At 41.4% G+C, this 15,971-nt stretch overlaps 1 protein-coding gene across 22 annotated transcripts in view; it reads left to right on the top strand.

Annotated features, from left to right (window-relative positions):
* The window catches only part of UBR5 (ubiquitin protein ligase E3 component n-recognin 5), a 134,133-nt gene that overhangs the window by 38,608 nt on the left and 79,554 nt on the right, over positions 1-15,971 (top strand). For all 22 annotated transcript variants that reach the window (XR_004972440.1, XR_004972439.1, XM_036337918.1 and 19 more), the window contains exons 2-7: positions 6,652-6,696; positions 7,084-7,165; positions 7,642-7,718; positions 8,377-8,496; positions 15,029-15,218; positions 15,396-15,555. Coding sequence is in view for 20 of the 22 variants with exons in the window: in XM_036337918.1 (XP_036193811.1) it covers positions 6,652-6,696; positions 7,084-7,165; positions 7,642-7,718; positions 8,377-8,496; positions 15,029-15,218; positions 15,396-15,555 (674 nt within the window). In the remaining 2 variants the exon portion in view is untranslated. The remainder of the gene's footprint in view (positions 1-6,651; positions 6,697-7,083; positions 7,166-7,641; positions 7,719-8,376; positions 8,497-15,028; positions 15,219-15,395; positions 15,556-15,971) is intronic.

Raw genomic sequence — 15,971 nt, 5'->3', positions numbered from 1 at the left:
TGTAGGAGTACTAAGATTGCCAGCTTATTGCTAACCTACCTATCCATTGTGTGTTACAGCCACCTCACAAGGCTTTGTTTCTTGTATGTCCCTGAATGAGATTGAGCGGAGTTATGTGGTTATTTTGTAATGTTACTCTTTACTCTTAAAATTGTTTTCTGTCACAACCACATGTAAAGATTTATTCTGAAATGGAATTTGCTGAGCTGTAGGATGATTTTCCTTTTATTTTAAAAATGGGGAAATCTTTTGTTAATGTTACTATGAGAGGAAATACAGTTAATAACTTTAAGCATCGTAAGCTTTTGGGGAAGACCCTTCAAAGTAGACAAGGGCCTAATAATTATGTAGATAGAGTCAGGATTTAGTAAATTTAAATGAATGTCATTTGGTCACTGATTCTGTGATTTGCATGTCCGCTGAGGAAATGCAAAAGGGAACAAATACACACATAGTTTACTACTTTTTTTGCTTGAAGGTTTCTGAGATTCATGTAAATTAATATGTAGGTGGCCAGTTTAGTCATGATAACTGTCTTGAGATTTGGAAGGATGCTGCTTTTATATAAACTTTTGGGATTGAATTTAAGAAAAGTAAAAAAATTAATATTTGGGGAAACATTCTAAAGTAGAGACCCGGTGCATGAAATTAGTGCACTCAGGGGTGTGAGGGGGGGAGGTCCTCAGCCCGGCCTGTGCCCTCTCACAGTCCAGGAGCCCTCGGTGGATGTCCAACTGATGGCTTAGGCCCGCTCCCCATGGGAGAGGCTCCTGCCACCACTGCTGCACTTGCCAGCAGTGAACCCAGCTCAGCACTTCTGGCTGAGCAGCATTCCCCCTATAGGAACGCACTGACCACCAGGGGCAGCTCCTGCGTTGAGCATCTGCCCCCTGGTGGTTAGTGCATGTCATAGCTATCAGTCGTTCTGCTGCTAGGTCGATTTGCATATTAGCCTTTTATTATATAGGACTAGAGGCCCAGTGCACAAAAATTTGTGCACTCGGGGGGTAGGGGGGTCCCTCATCCCGGCCTGTGCCCTCTCGCAGTCTGGGACCCCTCGGGAGATAACGACCTGCTGGCTTAGGCCTGCTCCCAGGTGGCAGAGGGCAGGCCCAATCCCTAGGTGCAGCCCCTGGTCGGGCTCAGAGCAGGGCCGATTGGGGAGTTGGGGCACCGCCCCCTGTCATGCACAGAGCAGGGCGATTGGGAGGTTGTGATGCCACCTTCAGTCACGCTCAGGGTAGGGCTGATTGGGGGGTTGGGGCACTGTCCCCTCTCACACTCAAGGCAGGGTCGATGGGGAGGTTGCGGGGCCAACCCCTGTCACGCACAGAGCAGGGCCAATCAGGGGGTTGGGGCACTGCCTCCTGTCACTCACAGAGCAGGGCCCATCAGGGGGGTTGGGGCTCTGTACCCTGTCACGCACAGAGCAGGGCCCATCAGGGGGTTGAGGCGCCACCCTCTATCACCCACAGAGCAGGGCCGATCAGGGGGTTGGGGCGCCGCCACTCTCACACTCAAGGCAGGGCCGATGGGGAGGTTATGGCTCTACCCTGTCACACACACACAGAGCAGGGCCGATCAGGGGGTTGGGGCGCCGCACCCTGTCACACACAGAGCCGCAGGGCGATCAGGGGCTTTGGGAGCTCCCCCCCTATCAGGCACAGAGCAGGGCTGATCACGGGGTTGGGGCGCCTTCCCCTGTCATGAACAGAGCAGGGTGGATAGGGAGGTTGTGGCCCCCCGCCCCCCTCACACACAGAGCCACAGGGCGATCAGGGGGTTTGGGCGCTGCCCCTTGTCACGCTGATCCCAGTGCCGGGAGGCCTCGCGGCTCCGCTGATCCCGGTGCTGGGAGGCATATTACCCTTTTACTATATAGGGTAGAGGCCTGGTGCACAGGTGGGGGCCGGCTGGTTTGCCCTGAAGGGTGTCCTGGATGAGGTTGAGGGTCCCCACTGGGGTGCCTGGCCAGCCTGGGTGAGGGGATGATGGCTGTTTGCAGCTGGTCACACATCCTTCAGGGTGGGGGTCCCCACTGGGGTGCCTGGCCAGCCTGGGTGAGGGGATGATGGCTGTTTGCAGCTGGTCACACACCCTTTAGGGTGGGGGTCCCCAGTGGGGTGCCTGGCCAGTCTGGGTGAGGGGCTGAGGGCTGTTTTCAGGCTGGGGGTGACTGAAGCTCCCAACCACTCCTTTTTTTCTTCTTTTTTTATTCTGGGCCAGCTTTAGCTTTGAGGCTTGGCTCCAGCTCTTAGGCCTCCGAGGCTGAAAGTAGGTTTCTGGCCTTTGCTTACAATGTTGCGATCCTGCTGGCTGAAGCCCGGAGGCCTGCCAGCGGCAGGTGGGGAACGTTGGTTTCCTCCGTCACTGAAGCAAGCAAGCAAGCCTCATGTTAGTTTCAAGCTGCCTGGCTGCCGGCCGCCATCTTGGCTGGCAGTTAATTTGCATATTGCCCCGATTAGCCAATGGGAAGGGTAGTGGTCATACGCCAATTACCATGTTTCTCTTTTATTAGATAGGATAAGTGTCCTGGTAAAATCAAATTGTATATGAACATTTCAGACGGGTAAAATGAAATTGAATATGACAATTCATAAGTGCTATTTCCATAAAACCATTGCTTATATATCCTCTGCCGAAGCATTTGCTTGCATACATTCATAAGAATTTCAGGACTGAAAAGAACCAGAGGTGAGTATTCATCTTTCCTCACATAGGTGAGGACTTGAGATCTGATGGGTTTAAATGAGCCCGTTTAGTAGATGAATTGATGAATTGGGTGTAATCCCCAGAGTACTTCCTAGCCAGTGGGTATTTCCAATACAGATGGGTGTACATTTCAGTTGTGCTTAGGAGTCTGCTATGATTTTTAAGATTAGAAAACTTAATTGATGGTAGTAACCATTTTCTCTGTCGCCTTAGTATCCTGAAATTTGCTGAGGTCTTGTATTATTAAATATTTTCTAGCATTTTGATATCCTCAAAGCTAATTTTAGTTTTAGAAATATTATCTACCTGGAATGATATTTGGAACCATGAAAGGAGTGTTAATGCTTTAATTTCAGTTGTTGTCCAGCTTTAAAAAAGCTTTGACAAGTCTCTCCCCGCCTCTCCCCGCTACTGTATACTTGGTGAAAACTCTAGAGATGGTGTTGAGCTGAGAAAAAAGATATGGAAATGAATGGGTTTAGTTGTAAGCCAGTCAGTAAGTACTTTCTAAAAGTGTCACTACTATGGTTTTGGGGAAGTACAACCTTTCTTAGCCCTTTCTCATATTCTGGCTCTAGTTGGGTGAAAAGTTTTGTAAATTACTTGCAGTAAATGCGAGCCAAGGCGAGTGAGCTCCTGCCTCTGTTCAGAGTCTTCCAACGGCTGCTGTTGCTCAGAATGGGAGCCTTGTAGTTTGGAGCCTCCCAGTTTCTCTCCCTGATTTTTAACCAGCCTTCTCAGAGCTCATGAGTTCCACAGTGCATTATTCTTATGGTGTTTTCTCTTGTCTTGGGACATAGAAGTGTGCCTTGTAAATGAGGAAACGCTTGACATTCCAGGATCAATAAAACACATTTTTTGTTAATGAAAATAAATGTAATACCACGCTATAAAAAGGAAAATGTGTTTTATTGGGGGCCATATCACACATGATCAGATGCTATTCTCTGGGATTGAGAATAGTCACCAGTGAATTATGCTTTTTGGGAAAGAAATTATGGCATTATTTGAACGTCACTCTTGCTTAGGCATCTGATTTGGTATTGGTCAGATACTGTACACATTTTAGTGTTTAAACGATGCTGCTCAGCATTGAACAGAGGATAGAACTACCAGGAGAAAGTAACATTGAGGGACAACTGGCTGCACCTAGGTCTCTTACTAAAATAATTAGATGAATTGCCTGTATATTATATGATTTGTGTGGTAGCTTTCTAAACTGGCTGTAAGGTTTGATTTATTTATTTTAGTTTTTATTTTTTTAAAGAGTGTTTTTATTGCTATCAGAGAGGAAGGGAGAGGGAGAGGGAGAGAGATAGAAACATCAATGATGACAGAGAAACATTGATTGGCTGCCTCCTGCACACCCCCCACTAGGGATTGAGCCCGCAACCTGGGCATGTGCCGTGACCGGAATAGAATCCGGGACCCTTCATTCCGCAGGCCAACGCTCTTATCCGCTGAGCCAAACTGGGAAGGGCTGATTTATTTTTGAGTATGTATTCTATTTTGATCTGTTAGTACAAATGATTGACATTTGATTTCATGTATTTTTGCCACATTTTAGAGAGCAAAGTTTATGGAATTCCATATTGACTTACTATCCTAATTATTTCCCATTCTAAAATTGTCAGTATATTTTTAAGATAATTATTTATGAGACAAAGTTTGGGAAAACCAGGCAGTTTTTTTTTTTTTTAAATTTCATGGAATCAAACTCTTAAAATCTCTACATTTGTTTTCATCATATAAAATTACTTCTGTAGCTTGCTAAGTATTTGAATGGGTATTACAGTATATTAATTCAGAGCTGTTTGAGAGAAGCAGCAATATAATAGGTAATATGAATTAATATCTTTTAATGCAGCCCTGAGGTTTTTCTAAGAATATTCAGTACTCTTAAAAATGGGAGGTGTTGTCCTTGTTTTATAGATATGGACATTGAGGTTTTAATTTGTACCATTTTTGTGTCATAAAGCCCTTTAAGATGAAATTGAATATGACAGTTAATAACTGCTTAAAGCATAATGATGTGCCCTTAGGCTTATGGGCTTTTTCTGCCTCGTTATATTAAATTCTTAATAGATTTGTGCTTCCCATGTATTTTCATTTCACGATATACATGTACATTATTCAAGAATTTCTTGGCATATATAGCACAGTGTTTAAAAATTGGCTTTCCATTGGATGCTGATTCAAGGACCAGCTCTACTGACACATTTTGTTATATGAACTATAGAAGCCTCAGTTTCCTCATGTGTAAAATGGAATTAACAATATTATTATTATTATTGAAATTGCTAATGGGATGGTAAGGGAAGGGAATTGCAAAATTGACTTGTGATTTTGGGGGGGAGGGTGGATAAAATATAAAAACACTAGAGGCCTGGTGCACGAATTCATGCACGGGTGGGGTCCGGCCACCTGCCCAGATATGGGGGCCAATTGGGCCGGGCCAGTGGGGGGTAGGGCCGCGGGCTGTTGGCCATCCTGCCCCACCCCTGATGGGGGGGTTGGGAGCCCATTGGTGGCCGGGCCAGCCAGGGGTGGGGGCCGACCGGGGCCCAGATCAGGCTGGTTGGCTGCCTCAGTGCGTGTCATAGCCACTGGTCATTCTGGTTGTTCTGGTCATTTCGCCTTTCTGGTCACTGGGCTTTTATATATATAGACTAGAGGCCCGGTGAACAAAAATTTGTGCACTTGGGGATAGGGGGTCCCTCAGCCTGGCCTGTGCCCTCTCACAGTCTGGGACCCCTCGGGGGTGACCACTTGCTGGCTTAGTCTGCTCCCTGGGGGATTGGGCATAAGCTGGCAATCAGACATTCCTCTGGCAGCCCGGCGGCCCTCGGGGGGTGCCCACTTGCCAGCAGGGAGCAGACCTAAGCTGCAGTTGGACATCCTTAGCGCTGCTGAGGAGGCAGGAGAGGCTCCCACCACCACCTCTGCACTGGCAGCCATCAGCCTGGCTTGTGGCTGAGCAGAGCTCCCCGCTGTGAGAGCGACTGACCACCAGAGGCAGCTCCTGCATTGAGCATCTGCCCCCTGGTGGTCAGTGTGTGTCATAGTGACCAGTCATTCCCAGTCTTTCTGCTGTTAGGGTCAGTTTGCATATTACCCTTTTACTATATAGGATAGAGGCCTGGTGCATGGGTGGGGGCTGGCTGGTTTGCCCGGAAGGGTGATCTGGATCAGGGTGGGGGTCCTGCTTGGGTGCCTGGCCAGCCTGGATGACGGGCTGATGGCTGTTTGCAGCTGGTCACACCCCCTTCAGTGTGGGGGTCCCCACTGGGGTGCCTGGCTAGTCTGAGTGAGTGGCTGAGGGCCGTTTTCAGGCTGGTGGGCGACTGAAGCTCCCAGCCTCTTTTTTTTCTTCTTTTTTTTTCTCTGGGATTTATTTACCTTCTATAGCTGTCACTAGAGCTGAGAGCCGGCTCCAGCTCTGAGGCTGTGGCTGGCTGAAAGCAGGTATCTGGGTTTGTTTAGCTTCTGTAATTGAAATTCTGTTGCCATCACTGGCGCTCTAAGCTCTGAGCCCGCTGGCGGCTGAAAGCAGGTTTCTGGGTTTGTTTAGCTTCTATAATTGCAGCATTGTTGCACCTGGAGCTCAGAGCTGGGCTGTGGCAGGCGGGGAACCTTGGCTTCCTCCGTCACTGGAGCAAGCAAACCTCATGTTCGCTTCAGCTGCATGGCTGTTGGCCGCCATCTTGGTTGGCAGTTAATTTGCATATCTTGCTGATTAGCCAATGGGAAGGGTAGCGAAGTTACGGTTAATTACCATGTTTCTCTATTATTAGATAGGATTCTTGATATAGCAAACATTATGTGTACTACTGTTAAAAATTACCAAAATAATGGTATAAGTACCTATCAGAATAAAATTATTTTGTTTACAAAGGATCTGTACATGTGGTTTATTCATGTTTTGTTTTGTTTTTAAAGGTTACGGGAAGTTTCAGAGAAACTGAACAAGTACAATTTAAACAGGTAAGAGCTGTAAAATATTTAAAATTTCCTGAAAAGAATGTTTCCTTGTTAGGAAAAAGAATTCATATTTAGGAAGCATCTATTAGGAATATTTTAATCTAATTCAACTTTTTGTGAGTTGGGTGCATTTGAATTACAGTTTCTGTTTATGCTGGCTTTTAAAAAATCTGGCATAGCAAGGAACTGGAATTATAATGACTATGAGGATACAACTGTTAATTCTTCAGTTATTGCTTTAAAATATGTAAATATTAGTTTTGAAAACAGTTTTTGCCAGCTCTTTTTTTCTTTGGTTACTTGGATTTTTTTTTTAAAAAGGAAACAACCCTGCGATGTATTTACTATTTACAGAGTAATTTTACTTACGTACTTTCTTTTATTCACCAGCCACCCCCCTTTGAATGTATTGGAACAGGCTACTATTAAACAGTGTGTGGTGGGACCAAATCATGCTGCCTTTCTTCTTGAGGTAAATTGTTTATTCGAAGAGAGAGAAATGAAAATAAACAGTTAAAATACAGCTGTGCATCATCAGGTTTCTTTCTTTTTAACCATGGAAAATATCAGTTTCTTGCAAGAGTTACTTCAGAGATCACCCAGTTCCATTTCCCCATTGTGTAAATTCTCTGGCCCAGATAAAGCTTAAATGATATACTAGAGCTTGAAACTAATTAGTAACATAATAAAGAAGTTCCTGATATCCAGTCATTTCCTTACTCTGATTCTGTTAGATTGAGATATTTTAAATTATTTTTACTGGGTTCTTGATAATATATGTAAAACACATTTCCCCAACTCAGGTGTTAGCACCTTCTGGAAGTGAGTTTATTTATTGTTTTCTGAATTGACAGTGATAGGTACAAGATCAATCTGTTCGTTGAATAAATTCAAATTTTAACTCACATTTTTTACTTTGGAAATTTCTTCTATTTTCTTTGCTTTTAGGATGGTAGAGTTTGCAGGATCGGTTTTTCAGTACAGCCAGACAGACTGGAATTGGGTAAACCTGATAATAATGATGGGTAAGATGTCCTTTCTATTTAATATTTAGCTCTTACAAGGTATTATTTTAAACCTGTTTTGATTTTTTTGGTAGCCCTCATGTTTTTACAAAAAGCATTGCAGAAAATGAGACACTTAAAATAGAGTGAAATGGTTACTGTGTAGTTTGATTTTAATTTTTATGCACTGCAGTGATTTGTAGCTAGAAATACTAGCATTAAAATAGCAGCAGAGTAGATGATCAAGAATAATGACATGTATTTGGTAGGTTCCAAGTCAAATTTGCTCTTTGATCTAAATAACTTGTTAGATCATGTTTTCTTTTTTTTTTTTTCCTTTTTCCTTTGTAATATATTCAAATGAAGTGACCCAACTTGAAAATGACAGGCTTTTTAAAATTTTGGTCTTTATAAATGATAGCATATAGAAAAGTTTGTTGGACAATATATGATGAATTTCAATTAACTGCTTCTAAGGAAAGCATGATTACTTTAAGAAATATAAAGAATAGTTCATCTGTAGTTAAACCTTGAAAATGTTTCAACCAGTAAAGAATTCCGGATTGTTATGGGGCTATAAGTTGTTAGATTTGCCCTTTGATGTGAAGTATATGTTTTTAGTAGGATTAATCAGAGAATACATAGGTTGTGATTGTTCTACCTCTTATTTTTTCCCTAGGTCAAAGTTGAACAGCAACTCGGGGGCAGGGAGAACCTCAAGGCCCGGTAGGACAAGCGACTCCCCATGGTTTCTCTCAGGTTCCGAGACTCTGGGCAGGCTGGCAGGCAACACCCTGGGGTAAGTTGTGGCTGGATGTTGTCATCCATTGGTCTGGGCCAGTGCTCTGAGTGCTTTCATTGTGCTGTCTCGTCTTCAGTATCATCTAGTGATGGGATGAGGAAACTCTCCTGAACTCTACACAGGAGCTCACTGTAGCTCATGATGAGCCACCATAATAAAAATAACCCATACAGGCTAGTTACAGTTAACCCAGGTTCTTGACCTTTTAAAAATGTAAAGTGTTCACATGTGTTTATAATGCCATTTATTATGTCAGTTTTATTATTTAAATATTTCAGTGATACCATTTTGGTTTTGTGACTCTTTCTTGGGTTAAAAAAACCTAAGATTTTTTTCTTTCTGGTATCCAAATCTTATAGTTCTTTCTGAATTAACTTAGTGAAGTTTGAAATTCATGTAACTAAATCTTAAAGCCTTTAATAAAGTTATTTTTGCCCTTTTTTTAAAAAAAAAAATTGAGGTATAATTGACATAAATTCAGGTGTACAACATAATGATTCTGTATTTGTACAGGCAAAGTACTTTTGAGATAATGTGAGTTTGGTTCCAGACCATCGCAGTAAAACAAATATTATAATAAAGCGAGTCATATAAATTTTTGTTTTTCCAGTGCATGTGAAAGTAATGCTCACACTATTTTTAGTCTGTTAATTGCAATAGCATTATGTCTAAAAAAATAATGTATGTACCTTAATTAAAAATACTTACTAAAACTGCTTACCGTCATGTGAGCCTTTGTAATCTTTGTGCTGGTGGAAGGTCTTGCCTCAACATTGATGGCTGCTGACTGATCAGGGTGGTGGTTGCTCATTATTGGGGTGGCTGTGGCACTTTCTTACAATAAGACAATAGTGAAGTTTGCCACATTGATTGACTCTTCTTCTCATGAACGATTTCTCTGCAGCATGCGATGCTGCTTGATAGTATTTTACCTACAGTAGAACTTTTACCAAAATTGGAGTCAATTCTCAAATCTTGCTGCTACTTTATCAACTAAGTTTATGTGAAATTCTCAATTCTTTTCTTATTTTTTCAGTAATTTTCATAGCAACTTCAGGCTCCACTTCTAATTCTGGTTCTCTTGTTATTTCTACCACATCTACGTTTACTTCCTCCAATGAAGTCATGAACCCCTCAACCCCTCAGTGAGGGTTGGGATCATCTTCCAAATTTCTGTTAATGTTGCTATTTTGACATTTTCACATAAATCACAGTTGTTCTTATGGCATCTAGGATGATTAATTCTTTCCCAGACCCACTGGAGGAATCATGACAGCAATAGCCTATGAAACATATTTCTTAAATAATAAGACCTGAAAGTTGAAATTACTCCTTGACCCATGGGCTGCAGAATGGATGTTGCATTAGCAGGCATGAAAACAACATTAATCTTGTACATCTCCATCAGAGCTCTTGGGTGACCACAGGTGCATTGTCAATGAGCAGGAATATTTTGATAGGAATCTTATTTTCTGAGCAGTAGGTCTCAACAGTAGGCTTAACATATTCAGTAAACCATGTTGTAAACAGATGTGCTGTTATCCACGCTTTGTTACTCCATTTATAGAGCACAGGCAGAGTAGATTTAACCTGGATCTTAATGGCCCTATGCTTTTGGAATGGGAAATGAACATTTACTTTGACTTAAAGTCGCCAGCTGCATTAGCCTCTAATAAGAGAGTCAGCTTATCCTTAGAAGCTTTGAAGGCAAGCATTAACTTCTCTATAGCTATGTAAGTACTAGATGGCATCTTCTTTCTATGTAAGTAAGGCTGTTTTGTCTACATTGAAAATCTGTTGTTCAGTGTAGCAACCTTTATTAATTATCTCAAATAACCTTCTGGATAACTTGCAGCTTCTACATCAGCCCTTGCTGCTTCACATCCTCCTCCAGTGGTCCATTTGTTATAATTGACAAACCTTTATGGAAGCGGAGCTTGAGTCTGGCGCCTTAGACCACTCGGCCATCCTGACACCAGACAAACCTTTATGGATACACCATCACCCACAGTCTGTAGCTGACTGTGCATTCTATGGGTTTGGACAAATTTATAACGTAGTTTCCATTATATAGTATCACACAGTGCTCTGCCTATTTTATCCTACCCTCCTCATAACCCTTGGCAACCACTGAACTCTTCAGTTTTCAGGAGGTTGTTGGGAGGATAAATGGTGATTTTTCCAGACTATTACATAATTGGGATCATACACTTTGTAGCCTTTCTAGATTCGCTTCTTTCACTTAGTAATATGCATTTAAGTTTCTTCCACGTCTTTTTATGTCTTGGGAGCTCATTTCTTTTTTGTCACGATAAAAGTCCATTGTATGGATACACCATGGTTTACTTATTCATTCTCCTGCTGAAGAACATCTTGATTGCCTCCAACTTTTGGCAGTTGTGACATTGTGTGCAGGTTTTTGTGTGGGCATAAGGCTTTCACTCCTTTGGATAGATACCTAGGAACACAATTACTAGATCGTATGTTGAGTATGTTTAATTTTGTAAGAGCCCAGCAAACTGCCACAGTAGCTGTATCATTTGTTTTCCCACCAACAAAAGGTGAGAGAGTCCCTGTTCCTCCACACCCACACCAGCATTTGGTAGTGCCCGTGTTCTTTATTTGGGTTATTCTAATAGGTGTATAGTGGTATCTCATTATTTTAATTTGTATCTTCTTGATGATATGATGATGTACAGCAGTGATGGCGAACCTATGATGCGTGTCAGAGGTGACACGCAAACTCATTTTTTTGGTTGATTTTTCTTTGTTAAATGGCATTTAAATATATAAAGTAAATATCAAAAATATAAGTCTTTGTTTTACTATGGTTGCAAATATCAAAAAATTTCTATATGTGACACGGCACCAGAGTTAAGTTAGCGTTTTTCAAAATGCTGACACGCCGAGCTCAAAAGGTTCACCATCACTAGCCTAGATTTAAATCCTCTTCTCTTTATAAAACTTCTATATAACCAATTATAATAGGTTGTGTAAAGAAGGACTCAAATACAGCGGTGGAATTTAATTACTTGGCTAATAAAATATTCAACAAATATAATAAAATATAGTACATTTAAGCTTGAATAAAACCTTGGTAGACCTATTCCAAAGAAGATTAGGGCTAATTGTAAGACTGAGCCCTGGCTGTTTTGCTCAGTGGTTAGGGTGTCAGCCCTCAGACCAAAGAGTCTTGGGTTTGATTCCTGGTCAAGGGTGGTCAAGGGTATATACCCCAGTTGTGGGTTTCCTCCCCACTCCTGGTCAGGGTGCATGCAGGAGGCAACCAATCGATGTGTCTCTCTCATCTCAGTTTCTCTCTCTCTTTCTCCTCCTCCTCTCTCCCACTCAGTTTGAAAAACAATGGAAAAAATACCCTCGGGTGAAGATTAAAAAAAAAAAGAGACTTTGAAAATGCAGATACTCAATAATTTTGAGTTTCCCCTTACCAATCTTTGCCCACATTTTCTCTCTCTCTCTCTCTCTCTCTCTCTCTCTCTCTCTCTCTCTCTCTCTCTCTCTCTCTCTCTCACACACACACACACGTGCGCACATGCACACTCCAGAACAAACTGTGTAAAATTTCTTTTGTATTGGGTCCATGAATTGGAATATTAAAAAATGTCACAGTGCCCACTGACAACTCATTGCGAGTCATTGTTTACCTCACTTGTAGATGTTTACAAAGTGAACACACTTAAAAGCTGATTGTTTCTCTGAACAATCTCTATGAAAAGTCTTCTCAGTTTGTTGATGGTGAAATTGTAATCAGATTATTTTGTAGATAAAGAAATTACATAGGGTCAAAAGTATTTTCTTTCATAATAATTTTTTCCTTGAGTTGTGTAGTTTCCCCCCCTCTTTTTGTGTTGATTATAATAAACTTGAAAGAAGTTTGCGATTTATAATTTGTAATAGAGAATCTAGGACAGGTAGATCTTGAGTCTACAAAGAGAACTTTTACCCGCAGATTTATCAAATGCAGTCAAATATGACAGAGACCATTCCCAAAGACCGTTGTCCCCAGTCTGTATCTTAAGAGTCGTGGCTTGTTCCCTTTGGGTTCAGAGAGGTGTCGTGAATCAGGGCGTGAGTGGTCTCTGTATTTGAGAACTGCATTGGAAAGATTTGGGGGTAGTTGTTACTAGTTTTCTTTTCATCAGAATGGATAATTGAGAATTGATCATTTAGTTTACTCATAGGAATGCATAGCAGTCAAAATGTATGGGACTTAAATATTTTTAATATATTGGTGTTTTGTTTTTTTAAAAAAACATATTTTTATTGATTTCAGAGAGGAAGGAAGAGGGGGAGAGAGAGATAGAAACATCAATGATGAGAACCATAGATTGGCTGCCTCCTACACGCCCCCCACTGGGGATGGAGTCCTCAACCTAGGCATATGCCCTTGACCGGACTCAAACATGGGACCCTTCAGTCCGCAGGCCAACGCTCTATCCACTGAGCCAAACTGGCTAGGGCTATATTGGTGTTTTTACTAATTGGCAGGTTTGTGTGCTAAAGATTTCTAGTTGTTGCTGTTACATTGTTTACTCAAATTTATCCTGGGAGATATTTCAGAAAACTAGATATTTTTGTTAAACTCATTTCAAACCAGGTTATGTAAGTGTAAGAACTCCAAGAGTATTTGGGGCAGAGAGAGGATTTATTTGTATTCAAGAGTAAATTTAAAATGGAGATATTAATATCTAAAGTCTCTTTATTCTGTTATTTGTTATTAGAGGCCCAATGCACGAAATTCCTGTTCAAGAGTAGGTCTTCCTCCCCCCCGCTGCCCGCACTGGCTTCTCTCCGGCCTCCGGCAGGCACCTGGGACCCAGGCTTCCCTCACAGCCCCAGCTTCGTCCGGAAGGACCTCTGGTCTAATTAGCATATTATGCTTTTATTATTATAGGTCACTGGACGTAATAGGTGATAGGTATAAGCTGCTTGAACTATCATATTCCTTTTGAAATTTAATCTGAGCTAATAATTTCTACAGGATTTGAAATGTAAGAGCCAAGCCAGGTCAACATAATTGTAAATAGTTGAAGCTGACTAGGTTGGTAAGATAGTAGGTAGTAGAGCTTTGACAAACTAGGTGGGTGCCCTATTTTAAAAAGAGATGATCAGCCCTAGCCAGTTTGGCTCAGTGGGCCTGCGGACTCAAGGGCCCCAGGCTCGATTCCGGTCAGGGGGTGTGCCTTGGTTGCGGGCACATCCCCAGTGGGGGTGTGCAGGAGGCAGCTGGTTGATGTTTCTCTCTCATCGATGTTTCTAGCTCTCTATCTCTCTCCCTTCCTCTCTGTAAAAAATCAATAAAATATATTTTAAAAAAATAAAATAAAAAGATGATCAGCTGACTATTACTATAGGGTAATTGTTGCCAAATACAAATTCCAATGGCCCATCCCCCCTCTTTTTGTCCTTAGAAAAGCTGCAAATCTGGATTTTTATGTTAAATCTCCTGATTTAAATGTTGGAACTAATTAATATTTTTATTTAAATAAATACGCACGCACACACACACACAGGCACACGCATACCAATCATACATCTACAGTATGTGTGAATATATAGTGTGTGTAATATACACACGGATCTGTTTGTGTATGTATATCCTCTTTTAAGTAACTTCTTTTAGAATAGGTTTAAATTAACAGAAAAATTACAAAGATAGTGTCGAGAGTTCCCATATACCCTACACTCAGTTTTTACTGTTATTAACATCTAACATTATATGGTGCATTTTTTTTTAGTTAACGTATATGTACTGATACATTATTATTAATTGGAGGCCTAAGGTTATTCACATTTCCTGAGTTTTCCCCTAATGTCCTTTTTGTGATCCAGGATCCCATTCAGGACACCACATTATATTTAGTCATCTTTTTTCCTTAGGCGCTCCTCTTGTCTGACACTTTCTCAGACTTTCCTTATTTTTGATGATGTATATATCTTTTTAACCAACCAACCAATCAGGTGTATGGACAAGACTTGGTCCATGTAGCCCATGTAGATGTCAAACCCTTTCTAAGAGTAATTACTCTTGGTCAAGTTAGTTAAGAGTGCTAAATACTATTGAACAATGTATTATCTTTGCAAATGAATGTTTTATTCCATGCAAAGCACTTTGAGTCCTAAACTCTGAATTTTACTTTTTGTGTGACTGTGTTGGTAGTTACGTCTGATGTGTCCTTCATGCAGAGGTGAGATGTGTGCTATAACTCACGTTAGAGTTGTGGCTAGAATATTTGGTATGTGGATCCTTTAAAATATATTTTAAAGATACAAAAGTATGGTGTTTACTGGTACCTTTCTAAAGGGTGGCTTTATATATAAACATTTTTAAAAAATTGGAAGTGTTATTTTAAAGCTAAGTACTATTAATCTTGTTCTATCAAAAGACTACCATATGATTATCAGTTAGACAGCTTTATCTTAGCTTAAGAGAATGAAAATGAGATCTGAAGTGATCTTTTCAGAATGAGTGTATAAACTTATAATTCTCTAAATTATCCAATTTTAGAAGTCGCTGGAGTTCTGGAGTAGGTGGAAGTGGAGGAGGATCCTCTGGTAGGTCGTCAGCTGGAGCGCGAGATTCCCGTCGACAGACTCGAGTGATTCGGACAGGACGGGATCGAGGGTCTGGGCTTTTGGGCAGTCAGCCCCAGCCAGTCATTCCAGCCTCCGTCATCCCGGAGGAGCTGATTTCACAGGTATGGCCCTTGTAGAACACTTAACATAAGGATGAGGTTTAACTGAATATAGTGAATTATAGTCATGACTCATATCATGAATTGTGAAATATTGCTCTCCTATATTGATCCTAGAAAGATGATTTTGAGAAAGAATTTAATCAAAGGGGAATTAAAATAACGCTCTTTGCATTTCAGGCCCAAGTTGTTTTACAAGGCAAATCCAGAAGTGTCATTATTCGGGAACTTCAGCGAACAAACCTCGATGTAAACCTTGCAGTAAATAATTTACTTAGCCGGGATGATGAAGATGGAGATGATGGGGATGACACAGCCAGCGAATCCTACTTGCCTGGAGGTTGGTGGATCACCATCATGATTTTGTCATCTCTGAAGGGAAAGGTTGTTTTTAAACTGGGGAATAGAATTTTAAAGTACAATGAGTATTCTGACTTTAATATCCAAGGTGGTAGATATTTCTCCCTAGAGTGCTTTTTAGTTTTTGTTTTTAATCCTTACCTGAGGATAATTTCCATTAATTTTCAGAGAATGTGGAAGAGAGAAAGACAGAAAAATATTGATGTGAGAGAAACATCAGTTAGTTGCCTCCTGCACATACCCCGACCAGGGCACGGGCTGGGAAGAAGCCTGCAACTGAGTTACGTGCCCTTGGCTGGAATCAAACTCATGACCCTTCAGTCCTCAGGCCGATGCTCTATCCACTGAGCCAAACCGGCTAGGGCCCTGTAATGTTTGTTTGTTTGTTTTTTAATT

This window comes from Myotis myotis, unplaced genomic scaffold (genome assembly GCF_014108235.1).
Source record: "Myotis myotis isolate mMyoMyo1 unplaced genomic scaffold, mMyoMyo1.p scaffold_m19_p_16, whole genome shotgun sequence".
NCBI classification, from domain to species: Eukaryota; Metazoa; Chordata; class Mammalia; order Chiroptera; family Vespertilionidae; genus Myotis; species Myotis myotis.
The sequence above is the reverse complement of the archived record's forward strand: the minus strand, read 5'-3'. Positions and strand labels throughout refer to the sequence as shown.